Source organism: Schistocerca piceifrons, chromosome 8 (genome assembly GCF_021461385.2).
Source record: "Schistocerca piceifrons isolate TAMUIC-IGC-003096 chromosome 8, iqSchPice1.1, whole genome shotgun sequence".
NCBI lineage: Eukaryota > Metazoa > Arthropoda > Insecta > Orthoptera > Acrididae > Schistocerca > Schistocerca piceifrons.
Window position 1 is genome coordinate 120,552,703 of NC_060145.1, and position 15,516 is coordinate 120,568,218.

A 15,516-nucleotide genomic window follows, 5' to 3' on the forward strand; every position below is an offset into this window, starting at 1 on the left:
TGTGGACTGATACTGAAAAAATACAAATACATCAAATGAAAGAGTCACAAGCATTACCTGTTCACTGAGACAGCAAAATTAATTCCAGCAAGTCACAAATAATGTATCTATTTCCAAACAACTAATCTTCGAGAACAACTTATCTTCACAAGAGATAAAATCACTGCACTCATTTAAATGACACAATGTGGCATAGCTGAAAACACAATTACAAAAGTAATGACTCTTGAATAAAAGTTTCTGCCTACGGAATAGATATAAACAAGAGACAAGGGAAAAACCACATGAGAGAAGATATGATAGGTACCTGAAATTACATGTCATAATGTAGTTACAGTAATTATCTTATTCAGGATTTCTAGATACCTTCTGGCGTATTTTCACTTTCATCATACTTCAGTTGCTGAATGCCTTCCAAAAGAGGTGACAAGGGCTGCCCTTCTTCTGGTGGTTTCGTCATGAAGAAAGGATGCTTCTCCATTTCCTAAAATAAGATTATTAATATTGGTTTACACAAGAAGTGCTAACTACTAGAATTCCAATAATATGATGAAATGTTACGCTACTGCTGAAGTGGATGCATAAATGAGTCTTTGTAGCAGGAAGTTATGTTTGTAAATTATAAAACAAAGTAAAATGGTTGTCCCTGTTAGCACACAGTTGTGTGGCTGATACAGACAACTGATTTTTTTTTTTTCACATCGTAAGTCATGACCATCAAAATAAAATTTTCCTAATCAAAAAACAAGTTAGGGTGTGAAGTCTTAACAAAACATACCACTGTATGTCAGAATAAAGTTAGCTGGAATTCCAGGATTAAAATAAAGATGTGAAATATGCTCATGTGCTTAGCCTGGCAAATTCATAATTGAGAACACTGCAATTTATAATGATGTTTAAATTCTAGTACACAATTTCAGTATCCCCATATAGTTCTAGACCGATTTTGTAGATTATTTTATTCATTTTCACAAAACTGTAACTCCCACTTCAACATCACTGCCAACAATATCCTACACACTGATACAGAAGTTGTTGCCTTATCATGTAATATCACTATTTCAAGAATCATCCAGAAAGTGGCTCCCCTTACAAAAAAAAAAAAGAATAATAATAATAAAAAAAAAAACTACCACCAATTAGATGAAAATCTTTATTCAAATAAAATTATATGGTTCCGGAGACCTTTTCACGTCAAAAACATCGATGATGTACATATTCAGACTGAAGAGACAAATGAAAGTTTGTACCAAGGCTGGGATGCGAACCCAGGTCTCCTGCTCTGCTCCATAAGCAGATGCACTAACCAGTATGCCACCTTGACACGGTGGCTTTGCGCAACAGTACAGCCTACCCTAGCATGTCTCCCTCTGCAAACTAAATTCTCAGTCATGCCTCAGCCCACTTAGTATTCTCCTCCCCTAAACTCAAACAGCATTGCTGAATCTCTCCAACTGTACTGGAATATCATTTCAACATTGAACGAATGGGGGATTCTGCCTCAACCCCCGGCATAGGTGCTTTAATCAAATAGAACCTATTCATGTCTCAAACATCTCTGCAGACTGAAGCAAGAAATGAAGTTTAGGGAAGAAGTGGGCTGAGACATGAATGGGAATTTGGATTGAGGGACGCATGCTAACGTAGTCCGTGCAGCTGTGCAAAGCCACTGTGCCACGATGGTGTAGTGGTTAGCGCATCTGCCTAGTGAACAGGAGACCAGAGTTAGAATCTCAGCAGTGGAAGAAAATTCCATTCATCTCTTCAGTCAGCATATATACATCATAGATGTCTGAGACTTGAGAAGGTCTCTGGAGTCATACAGTTTCATTTGATTAAAGCACCTACACCAGGGTTTCATGTCGACGGGACATTAAACACTAACCACCACCACCACCAGGGTTTCAGGGAGGATTCCCCGTTTTGTTCAACTCTGAGGTGCTATTCCAGTACTCTTGGAGAACCTCTGCTATGCTGTTCGAGGTTGGGGGGGGGGGGGGGGGGGGGGATACCAAGTGGTGGATTAAGGAGTACTAGGGCAGTGCATGCAATTGTGCAAAGCCACTGTGCCATGGTGGCATAGTGATTGGCGCATCTGCCTAGTGAGCAGGAGACCCTACTTTGAATCCTGCCCTTAGTACATATTCATTTGTCACTTCAATCTGCCTACATACATCAAAAACTTTACTGCCAACAGATAGAGAAATGTTTGGACTATTTTTGACATAATCACTATATGAACTGACACATCATCCTGGGATCAACTTTTGTTTTCACACCTCATAGAAATGTGCCGCCTGGAAATGAATCTGTGTGTGACAGTCTGTAACCTCGAAGTTACTTCAAGTGCCAACGTCCACACTAACAAATAGAAATCATGTGAAACGTATTAAGCTGGCACCTAATCTTGAAAGATTTACTTATGCTCAATATGTAGGATTATTTAAATTTATATCTTCTAATTAACCTGCATGTGTCAAATAACTTACACCTTCATAAAACAGCTTAAACACTTCCCACCTTAACTTCCATGAGTCTGTATCCCCAATTCCATGATCAGACATTAATGAAGCCAGCAACAACTTCTAACTTGATACCACTATTGAATCCATATGCTCGCTACTTCCAGCATTCTCAGCACAACATGACAATCCCCCAGCCACCAAAAAGACACATAAAAATAACGAAAACTTGAGGATAATACTGACCAATTAGTACATGTTTTGTCAAAGAATACAAGGGTTAAAGACACCACACTCTTACCAGTTATTCTTAGTTGTCGTGAAAAATGATGACTGGAGGATAGGAATTTCTTGTGGTTCAAGAAAAGATGGAAATCCCTGGAAACACACCAGGACTGTATGGTGGATGATCAAATAGATGTCAGGCAAACTCTTTCACAGCAGTCAATGTGCACCAAGCCATATATGGGCAAGCAGTGCCATGGATGAGCACAACACTTGCACTGAGCATTCCACGTCTCATTTTGAATAGCCCGGTTCAACCTACACAACTTTCCACAGTAATGATCAACTGGGCAGGAAGACAATAAGCAGACTGCCCTTCCTGTCCCAGAACAACACACGTCACTCTTCTCATCAACACAGGCTGTCTAAATTTCGTCTTGACCAGAAATCCACTGTATCACCAATGTGTTACCACACATATACATTAATGTGGATTGTGGATTGTACATAATGTGGAATACATTGTTTGGAATGATGTCATATAAAACAGAATACTATATAAAATTCAAATTTTATGCTTAGGTTTAAGTATAACCACAACCTCGGAAATGAGGACATGTTGAAAATACCCCACAAAGTTGTTGAAACAATCATTATGCTATGATACAGATCAGTCCATTACCACCGTCAGCTTTCTTACAATCACATTCATTGGCTTCACCATCTCACACTCAAACTGCAACATTTGGACCTAAGCAATACATTGGGCTACACTACAGATCAGTCCATCACCTAAACTAGCTTCCTTACATTAACATTCAATAACTTTGTCACTCACAACCAAACTGTACACTTGTTGCTCTCATATGGTACCACTCCATGTCAATGCTACTCCATATTGATTCATTTTGTGTTCAGGTGCATCAGCAGCTGGAGACTGTGGTCATGTGTGTGGGAGTTGCGTTTGCATGAGTGTGTGTGTGTGTGTGTGTGTGTTTTATTTTTTTATTTTTTAGCATAAGTTAGTTTAAGTAGTGTGTAACTCTAGGGACCAATGACCTCAGCAGTTTGGTCCCTTAGGAATTCACACACATTTGAACATTTTTAAAAAATATTAATCAGATGATTAGACAAGATGGTGGAACCAATGAGAGGATAGCATTCAAAGTCATCATGATGAAGAGTTTTTGAAATTATGTGACAGCATAGTGGAATATATTGTGTGGAATGATGTAATATAAAACAGAATATTGTATAAAATTTAAATTTTATGCTTAGGTTTAAGTATAACTACAACCTTGGAAATGAGGACATGTTGAAAATACCCCACAAAGTTGTTGAAACAATCATTATGCTATGATACAGATCAGTCCATTACCATAGTCAGCTAGTTCTTACACTCACATTCATTGGCTTCACCAACTCACAATCAGACTGCAACATTTGGACCTAAACTATACCTTGGGCTACACTACAGATCAGTCCATCATCTAAACTAGCTTTCTTAAATTAACATCAATAACTTTGTCACTCACAACCAAACTTTAGACTTCAACTTAACCTAGATCTTGGGCAACACTACAAATCAGACCATTACCACAGCCAGTTTTCTTCCAGTCACATTCATTGACATCGTCAACTCACATCCAAACTATGACATTAGAATACGAAACACACCAAGAAATCCAGCCATACTCTGAAAAACATTCCATACAAGAAATACATATAAACCAATTACCAACTTTATAATGCATAACAGCCATATCAGTAAATGCCAGTTTTGTGTTACACTTGTGGACAAAAAAAGGTCATCAATTTGTAGGCCTATTTTCCACCGAAACAAGTCATCAGCTACTCTATACAATTATCTGATAGGCTACAACCAAAGGAAATGAACTGCCACCAGGAGCACACAGCAGTTGAGGCACCAACATTGTTAAGTGCACTTTAACTGATAGTGTGCAATGATATTTGGAAAAAGTCACACACAATTATTAGCAACAGCACAGACAACAATTGTGTGGCATGGTTGTCTCATATAATCCCTATATTTCTTCCACAATACTTTTTAGTCTGTAGGATACCATATAAATGAGACACTGTGTTCATCACATTAGTGAAATGCTATGATATGAAAGCACAGGGTAATAGCGATGCATAGTTAAGCATCACAGTCTTTCCAAGAAGATGGAGACAACTGGCTTCCCTGCCATGTGCCAAGACGGTGAATACAACTGGCTTCACTGCCATGTAAATATCTGCACTGATAACACAAAAGTAACTTTTTGATGATTTTTTTTTTAATTAAAATAAGCTAAGTGGTTTTGTGCTCTGGATCTAGTCCATTCAGGTGCACAGATTGAATTACCTCAGCAAGAAATGGGTTTCATACATATGAACAAGAATTTAAGCATAAAGGTTGTATTTCACAATATAAGAATTTTAAAAATAATATTACAGTAGAGCAAAAGCAGGTTACTATGCTGTAACACCTGTTGCCAACAGCATCTACATAAGTAAACATCATTGGTGAAAAATCTCTTTCTTCGATTTGAACATGACTTGCCTTTAGCCCTACTTCTACAGTTCATGGAAAAATGCGATAGGTTTGTTTTGTTTAAAGCAATGGTTGAAACAGTAAAAATTTATTTTTAATAAAAGAATTGTGTATCATTCCACCAGAGTGACTGATATTCTTCAGAGAGCCAGTCATGACAAAACTATTTCCACCTGGTGTGAAAGATAAGCGAAATATACTCAGAATTCAAGAAGAATATTACCGAACTAACAGTTCACAGAAGAATGGAAAACTGGTGGGAGCCAACCTCAAGGAAGATCAATTTGGATTTAGGAGAAATGTAGGAACACACAAGGCAATATTGACCCTACGACTTATTTCTGAAGATAGGTTTTAAGAAAGGCAACCCTATGTTTATAGAAAGTTTTTGACAGTGTTGACAAGAATACCCCTTCTGAAATTTTGAAGGCATCAGGGCATGAAAGTAGTAATTCTGTCAGAGACAGCAAAGGACTCAGAAGAGCAATGAAATGGAATGGATAGTGTCCTGAAAGGATGATATAAGACGAACATTAACCAAAGCAAAGCAAGGGTAATGGAATGTAGTTGAATTAACTGACACGAAGCTGAGGGAATTAGATTAGGAAATGAGACACTGAAAGTAGGCCTAATAGTTCAGTTGTAGTATTTGGACAGTAAGTTAAATTAGCTGACTGCTGAAGTAGGGAGGATATAAAATGTAGACTAGCAATAGTGAGAAAAGCATTTCTGATGAAGAGATATATGTTAACAATGAAAATAAATCTTAGTGTAAGGAAATCTTTTCTGAAGGTATTTGCCAGGAATGTAACCTTGTATTGAAATGAAACATGGATAATAAACAGTTCAGACTAGAAGAGAACAAAAATGTGGTGCTAAACAAGAATTCCAAAAATTAGATGGGTAGATCATGCAACTAATGAGGAGGTATTCAACAGATTTGGGGAGAAAAGAAATCTGTGGCACAACTTGACTAACAGAAGGAATTGGTTGATAGGACATATGCTGAGACATCAAAGGATCGCCAATTTAGTGACTATATCAAACTAGTCTTCAGAATGATGATTGAAACAACATTTTAAAAAAGGTCTCTAACTAAATGGACATGTGTCTGTTTTCGAGTTCTGCGACATTTACTTTCAATTTTGTGATACCTGTGGTAAATAGAAAATACATGAATTCTGAAATTTCTGGCAACAATGACCACTGATACAATGCAAATATGTAATACAACTACTTTATTATTGCTGCTGTTATGGCACCAGCTACTTTTCAGTTAACAACTGATATAACTTGACTCCTTCCCGAATCTGTAGATGACTAATACAAATTAAATATTTATTTGAGTGATCAAATGTCTGTGTTAGAAAACCAAAATTTCTTGCATAATTCAAAATGAAAATAACTAGGGACGAAAGCAACCTCATTCAAAATTACAGAAGTGACACACCTCAGGCCACCAAGGGCCACTGGTCTGGCATTTCATAAAGTTTTGGTCAGAAAAATTTTGCAGCAACTTATGTAGACAGCATAGAGCTGCATAGCATGAAGGTAGGAGTGCCATTCTGCAAAACCATACCACTACTCAGCTAAAAGAGATGACAAGGGTGTTAGGCTTCTGCCAGTCTCAAATAAGATACCTCTCAGAACCCAAATCAAGGTTACCTTTATCCCATCTGTAGGGGGGCCAAATATAGTCAATCATAATAAGGCAATTAAAATAAATAACTAAAAAAATCCTAGTACCAATCTCAGCAGACCAAATGACTAGTACCTATCAATAAAAATGAATGAATGTCTTAAACGGCTCATTTCATTTAAAATCACCCAAAATAAAGAAATCTCGTTGCCATCATGTTGCAGATATTTGTGAAAATTTGGTGTAAGAAAGTGCATAGACAGAAAGTGATAAAATAATTTTTTTCAGATTTTTTTTTAGATCAAAATTGTAGTCAGGGGGCCATTTTGAAGTGTCTAGCATTTTGTCCATCTGGCGTCAGTACAAAAGGTAGATTGAAAATTTTTAACTACTATAACTCTCTTGTTTATAAATCAATTTTATTCAATTTGGTGTCATTAGAAACACAAAAGGACCATCTATATCACTAAACTATAAAAATGCTCCAACTGTACATATAAATATGTGGAAATCTGTATTTAAAGTCTCTCTCTCTCTCTCTTTTTGATCTTTTGGACTTAAAATGTGACTGTCCTATGGACGCTGTAAACTTGCTCTTGTTGTTAAACATTTAATAGTACCACCAACTCCATCACGTGCATTTTTGCCATGACTTGGAGCAAAAAAATTCCTTTTTGCAATTACTCCATGATCTTGCTTGAGATAGCACAAATTTAAAACGTTCATAAAGTTTTTATATTTTGCAGAACTGCCATCACTGAAGTACATAACATGCTGGATGTGTGGTAATTGTTCCAATACATAAGTGAGAGCAGTTTTCTGGAAAACATAGAATGTGATTGTATGATGCTACAGACAGTCACTTACACAACAAAATAACATTTACTTATTGCAATCATCTCTTTTAAAGTACACCACAAAAGGATGAAGGGTGACTTGAATGTTCTGCCAGTGAAATCCTTGTGCAGCATCCTGAAGCAAACAGGTATAGTTCACTGCAAAATCCACTATGATGATACACATAGTATCAGGGAGGGTTTCTTTGCTCCATTTGAAGTTGTGACTCTGAGATGTTGGTACATAATGATGTTGTGTTAACTTTTGAAGTTTCTGCATGAGATACTCAACAAATTCATCAGTCGTCTCCATTAATGTCTCCAGTGTAGATCGATAAGTTTGCATCCATTGTTTGAATATAACATTTTCACAATCTTGTAAGGACTCCAGCTCCATTAAAAAATTGTGCAGTTCATATTCGTCAGGACATTGAGAACAGTGACGCAGCATGCACTCCTCGTTTTCCAGATTGCACACAAGTTTCTGTAGAACTTCAGTGTGAGGTTCTTTCACATGTGCAGCATGCATTAATAGCTTTACGTTTTGGTGATATGTGCATACAGATACGTTATGCATTCCACAACTGTTTACAGTAATGCATTCTTTTGGACTAAGTTCACAAAATTTAGTAAAACCAATTTTATCTTCAGGTTATTTTTCTCTGAAAGCTAAGTATACATCTTTCAGATTATGTAAAATTAGTCTTTTTGTCTTATGCACTCTTTTGCCATTTTCTGAAGGAGCAGACAGACAGTCTTTTTTATTAGCAGAAATGCAACTTATATCAACTTCACAGTAAAAATTCTGGACACGTTTTTACACATCCTTACCTATTCTGTTTCCCACTTTATAACTCCCTTTTGACAAAATACCATCTTCTTTTAGCAATACCCTCGATTTCTTTACCATGTATTGTGTTAAAAAACATTTGGAATTTTTTCTTTACTCCATGAAGCTGGTGCTAAGGTAAGTATTTGTAGTTTTTCTTTAACAGAACTTCTCGCTGAATTTCTTTTTAAGTTTTTGCATTAAACTATTACAGTCTGTACATTCAGTACTGTCAGTTTCTTCAGACACATTTTTCACTGGAACATGTAGCGCTTCTGATGCTGTTTGCTGGAATTTTAAAGCTAAGCGACGAGACTTGAATCGAATGTATTCTGGATGCCTGTCTTGTGCTCTCTTGGTAACCTTAAATGGTGAAATTTCAAGTAATTCACAACTTTCATTAAGTTTTTGAAGAGCTTTAGATGGATCTTGTGTATATTCTTGATCTTCAACTTCACATTCATCCATCCCTGGAAAGTTATCCCCTACAGGAGATAAAATATCCTTACTACATGTTATGCACAGCTTGATACCTGGGATAAGTCCACAGGTTTTATATTTCTTTTCCATGGTTAAAGAAATAGGTTTCAAAGATTTCTTACAAGGGAACCTCCCCATCGCACCCCCCTCAGATTTAGTTATAAGTTGGCACAGTGGATAAGCCTTGAAAAACTGAACACAGATCAATCGAGAAAACAGGAAGAAATTGTGTGGAAGTATGAAAAAAATAAGCAAAATATACAAACTGAGTAGTCTATGCATAAGATATGCAACATCAAAGGAAATATGAGCTCATGTGCGCCGTAGTCCCGTGGTTAGCGTGAGCAGCTGCAGTACGAGAGGTCCGTGGTTCAAATCTTCCCTCGAGTGAAAATTTTAATTTTTTATTTTCAGACAATTATTATCTGTCCATCCGATGTGATAACTTTTTTGGGAGTGATTATCACATCCACAAGAAAACCTAAATCGGGCAAGGTAGAAGAATCTTTTTACCCATTCGCCAAGTGTACAAGTTGGGCGGGTTGACAACATATGCTGTCACCAGTGTCGTATAGAATATAACAGACGTGTTTTCCTGTGGAGGAATCGGTTGACCTACGACCTTGCGATCAAACGTTTTCGGTTCCCATTCGATAGGCACGTCCTTTCGTCTACTAATCGCACGGTTTAGCGGTGCGGTCGCAAAACACAGACACTAAACTTATTACAGTGAACAGAGACGTCAATGAACGAACGGACAGATAATAATTGTCTGAAAATAAAAAATTAAACTTTTCTCTCAAGGGAAGACTTGAACCAAGGACCTTCCGTTCCGCAGCTGCTCACGCTAACCACGGGACCACGGCGCTCCTGAACACATACTATCCTTGACGTTGCTTATCTTGCACATGGACTACTCAGTTTGTATATTTTTTTTTTTTTTGTTTTTTTTTTTCATTCTTCCACACAACTTCTTACTGTTTTCTCGATTGATCTGTGTTCAGTTTTTCAAGGCCTATCCACTGTGCCAACTTATAACTAAATCTGAGGGGGGTGCGATGGGCAGGTTCCCTTGTTAGTAGTCTTTTTACAATGCTTCTTAAAAAGGTCACAGCAAATTCTTTGCCTGTTTTCAAATGTTCCCAAATAGAGCCTTTTGTGAGAAAAACAAACACTCTCAATATTTCACAGGTGCTCCTTAGCTTCAATAATTCAATATCAGCTTGATCCAGGCTTGACATATCTATTAAATCAAGCTCTTCACTGCTACTACTTTTCTCCTAACACACAACTGATGACACAAAACCTAAAGAATATTTGTTTTACATTGTGGTTCATTTTCCATCAAGTGGTTCATGGTGTGGGTTCCTGTAGTCATGTCCTAGTTCATGAACCACGGGCAACGTATGAGTGGCCATGTAAGTGGTCCCGACAGTCGGGATACCAGTTACTTTGGAATAAGGCTGAGCATCTCGGACATATTCTGTGTTGTGGTCACCTTTGTGCTCATATGGCAAAGACTACCAAATCCACCAGTTAGTCCCTCAACCGTTAGGGGTAAAACTCAATGGGACTCGGGGCAAGTAAGGCTAGCAACCTGCTTCCCCGGTACTTTAAATACGATGTTGGCAACAATCAGAGCAAAATGCCTCGGACCTTTGGAGGTGACGGAGTCCCACCTCTAACTGACAAACCAGGGACTCCTAAGATTCGACTCGGCAAACAAATGGTAATGAGATGGGGAGCTATTAATATCAATGGGGGCTACTCTGGGAAGAAGGTAGAGCTGGCAGAGGCTGCAAGTAAGATGGGGCAGGATGTTTTAGCTGTTAGTGACATTCGGGTAAGGTGTGAGAAAGAAGAGGAAGTGGGAGAATACAAGGTCTACCTGTCAGGAGTCAAAGCAGGAATAGCACAATGGGGTGTAGGGCTTTACATCAGGAAAGAAATGGAACCCAGCGTAGTTGCAATAAGGTATGTAAAAGAACGACTGATGTGGATAGATTTGACAGTGTCTAGCAAGAAAATTAGGATTGTGTCAGTATATTCGCATTGTGAAGGGACAGATCAAGATAAGATGGATAGTTTTTATGATGCACTCAGTGATGTAGTTGTTAGAGTAAAGGACAAGGACAGTGTTCTGCTCATGGGTGATTTTAATGCCAGGACTGGAAATCGAACAGAAGGGTATGAAAAGGTTATGGGTAAATTTGGAGAGGATATGGAGGCCAACAGGAACGGGAAACAACTCTTGGATTTCTGTGCCAGTATGGGCTTAGTAATCACAAACTCCTTTTTTAAACATAAGAACATTCACCGGTATACTTGGGAAGGCAGGGGAACCAGATCTGTCATTGACTATATAATAACAGATCAGGAATTCAGGAAGGCTGTGCGGGACACACGTGTATTCAGGGGACTCTTTGATGATACTGATCATTATTTAATCTGCAGCGAAATTGGTATTGTGAGACCGAAAGTGCAGGAGGTCAGGTCCATATGTAGGAGGATAAGAGTGGAGAAACTTCAGGATAAGGAAATCAGGTACAAGTACATAACAATGATCTCAGAAAGGCACCAGTTAGTTGAATGTAGTCAATTACAGTCATTGGAAAAGGAATGGACAAGGTACAGGGACACAGTACTAGAAGTGGCTAAAGAATGTCTTGGAACAGTAGTGTGTAAAGGTAGGATGAAGCAAGCAGCTTGGTGGAACGACACAGTCAAGGCAGCCTGTAAAAGGAAAAAGAAGGCGTATCAAAAATGGCTACATACTAGAACTCAGGTAGACAGAGAAAGTTATGTTGAAGAAATAAACAAAGCCAAACAGATAATTGCAGCATCCAAGAAGAAATCTTGGGAAGACTTTGGAAACAGGTTGGAGACTTTGGGTCAAGCTGCTGGAAAACCATTCTGGAGTGTAATTAGCAGTCTTTGAAAGGGAGGTAAGAAGGAAATGACAAGTATTTTGGACAGGTCAGGAAAACTGCTTGTGAATCCTGTGGATTCCTTGGGCAGATGGAGGGAATATTTTGAAAAGTTGCTCAATGTAGGTGAAAATACGATCAGTAATGTTTCAATAGGTTTGTTTATAAATAAATAAATCTTCTGCTACCAGTCACGATTTTCTTTATTTTACTATTTGCACGACGCGTTTCGAGAAATAATTCCCATTTTCAAGTGCGTTTTTATGATGTGTGTTAAGCCATTTCTTTTGATGTTGTCAGTGTGTGTGTGTCTGCTTCGTTTTGTTGACTTTTACTGTAATACATAAGAAACGCGATTTTTTAGTTGGGTATCAATATTTTCTGTGAGGTTAGTGGCTAAGGTTTGAGAACAATTTGTACTTACGATTTTCTAATGGTCCATTTGTGTAGAGAGTCACACACACTTAACATCACACACAACTTGTACATTTTACACATCGAAAATATCTTATATAAACAAAACAGTTACAAAGATCTTCTTATAGGTAGTTCACAGAGATAACATTATAGGTCTTCCACAGATTATGATATGCTTTTGTACAGAGGTTAATTTATCTTTACAATTTGGCTCACGAATTACTTATACTGATTTTACAATTGTGCTTATTTCTATGTTTTACTATTTTTATTTAAGTATATTATCGAAACATCTGAAGATGTTTAAGTATATTATCGAAACATCTGAAGATGTTTCGATAATATACTTAAATAAAAATAGTAAAACATAGAAATAAGCACAATTGTAAAATCAGTATAAGTAATTCGTGAGCCAAATTGTAAAGATAAATTAACCTCTGTACAAAAGCATATCATAATCTGTGGAAGACCTATAATGTTATCTCTGTGAACTACCTATAAGAAGATCTTTGTAACTGTTTTGTTTATATAAGATATTTTCGATGTGTAAAATGTACAAGTTGTGTGTGATGTTAAGTGTGTGTGACTCTCTACACAAATGGACCATTAGAAAATCGTAAGTACAAATTGTTCTCAAACCTTAGCCACTAACCTCACAGAAAATATTGATACCCAACTAAAAAATCGCGTTTCTTATGTATTACAGTAAAAGTCAACAAAACGAAGCAGACTCACACACACTGACAACATCAAAAGAAATGGCTTAACACACATCATAAAAACGCACTTGAAAATGGGAATTATTTCTCGAAACGCGTCGTGCAAATAGTAAAATAAAGAAAATCGTGACTGGTAGCAGAAGATTTATTTATTTATAAACAAACCTATTGTATCTACAGTCGCAGGCTTTCAAAAACCATTTATAATGGCTCAAATCAGTAATGTTTCAGATTTCAATGTACAATGGGATAGGAATGAGGATGGAAATAGGATCACATTTGAGGAAGTGGTGAAAATGGTCAATAGATTGCTGTGCAATAAAGCAGCTGGGGTGGATGAAATTAAGTCGGAACTCATCAAATACAGTGGAATGTCAGGTCTTAAATGGCTACACAGGATAATTGAAATGGCCTGGGAGTCGGGACAGGTTCCATCAGACTGGACAAAAGCAGTAATCACACCAATCTTTAAACAAGGAAACAGAAAAGATTGTAACAACTACAGAGGTATCTCTTTAATCAGCGTTGTGGGTAAAATCTTCACAGGTATTGTTGAAAGGAAAGCGCGAGTATTAGTTGAGGACCAATTGGATGAAAATCAGTGTGGGTTTAGGCCTCTTAGAGGTTGTCAGGACCAGATCTTTAGCTTACGGCAAATAATGGAAAAGTGTTATGAATGGAACAGGGAATTGTATCTATGCTTTATAGATCTAGAAAAGGCATATGACCGGGTTCCTAGGAGGAAGTTATTGTCTGTTCTATGAGATTATGGAATAGGAGGCAAACTTTTGCAAGCAATTAAAGGTCTTTACATGGATAGTCAGGCAGCAGTTAGAGTTGACGGTAAATTGAGTTCATGGTTCAGAGTAGTTTCAGGGGTAAGACAAGGCTGCAACCTGTCTCCACTGTTGTTCATATTATATATGGATCATATGTTGAAAACAATAGACTGGCTGAGTGAGATTAAGATGTGTGAACACAAAATAAGCAGTCTTGCATATGCGGATGACTTAGTTGTGATGGCAGATTCGATTGAAAGTTTGCAAAGTAATATTTCAGAGCTAGATCAGAAATGTAAGTACTATGGTATGAAGATTAGCATCTCCAAAACGAAAGTAATGTCTGTGGGAAAGAGATATAAACGGATTGAGTGCCAAATAGGAGGAACAAAGTTAGAACAGGTGGACAGTTTCAAGTACTTAGGATGCATATTCTCACAGGATAGCAACATAGTGAAAGAATTGGAAGCGAGGTGTAGCAAAGCTAATGCAGTGAGTGCTCAGCTACAATCTACTCTCTTCTGCAAGAAGGAAGTCAGTACCAAGACTAAGTTATCTGTGCACCGTTCAATCTTTCGACCAACTTTGTTGTATGGGAGCGAAAGCTGGGTGGATTCAGGTTACCTTATCAATAAGGTTGAGGTAATGGATATGAAAGTAGCTAGGATGATTGCAGGTACTAGTAGATGGGAACAATGGCAGGAGGGTGTCCACAATGAGGAAATCAAAGAAAAACTGGGAGTGAACTCTATAGATGTAGCAGTCAGGGCGAACAGGCTTAGATGGTGGGGTCATGTTACACGCATGGGAGAAGCAAGGTTACCCAAGAGACTCATGGGTTCAGCAGTAGAGGGTAGGAGGAGTCGAGGCAGACCAAGGAGAAGGTACCTGATTTCGGTTAAGAATGATTTTGAAGTAATAGGCTTAACATCAGAAGAGGCACCAATGTTAGCACGGAATAGGGGATCATGGAGGAATTTTATAAAGGGGACTATGCTCCAGACTGAACGCTGAAAGGCATAATCAGTCTTAAATGATGATGATGATGTTATTTTTAATCAACTGTGTATGTTGCAGAAAAGAATCGGATGGTTTGAAACTTTTTCTTGTTCTCTAATTACCAGACAGAATGGCTGCTTATGTAAGAAGCACAAAATCAAGACAAAAACGTCCTTCACACATATAAGTGCACAGACACACAAAAATCTAACACACACAGCCTGTGTTGCATGTGAGTGTTGCTGCTAGACTGAATTTTTCATTTTTTTCATGTATTCCTGATTAGCTATTTAAAGCAATTAATTATTACAGCATTACTGAAAAAGTATAAGATCTTACAACAGAGGACAAACATCCTTCCAATTTTTTTATGTTGAAAAGTATGGCAGTAGGAATTATTTGAAACAAAAATTCAGATGGTGAAACTAATGATTTTGCTGGGAAAAAAATCCTGAAATTTGTTAAAAAAATTGTGAGAAATTACATTAATTACAAATTTTCAAACCTTTGTTGCTTAGTCACAGCACTTTAATAATTTTTATATTATAGGCCCTAGCTCTATTCTTTTGCTTTCCAGTGACACCAAATTGAATGAAATTGATTCATAAATCAAAAAGTTATAGTGGTTACAAGCTTACAAGGCATTT

The 15,516-nt window shown here is 37.5% G+C and overlaps 1 protein-coding gene across 1 annotated transcript in view; it reads right to left on the bottom strand.

The window, feature by feature from the left end:
• LOC124711499 (DNA polymerase interacting tetratricopeptide repeat-containing, protein of 47 kDa) overlaps positions 1-15,516 on the bottom strand; it is a 78,532-nt gene that overhangs the window by 62,167 nt on the left and 849 nt on the right. The window contains exon 2 of the mRNA XM_047241612.1: positions 367-484. Coding sequence (XP_047097568.1) covers positions 367-484 — 118 coding nt within the window. The remainder of the gene's footprint in view (positions 1-366; positions 485-15,516) is intronic.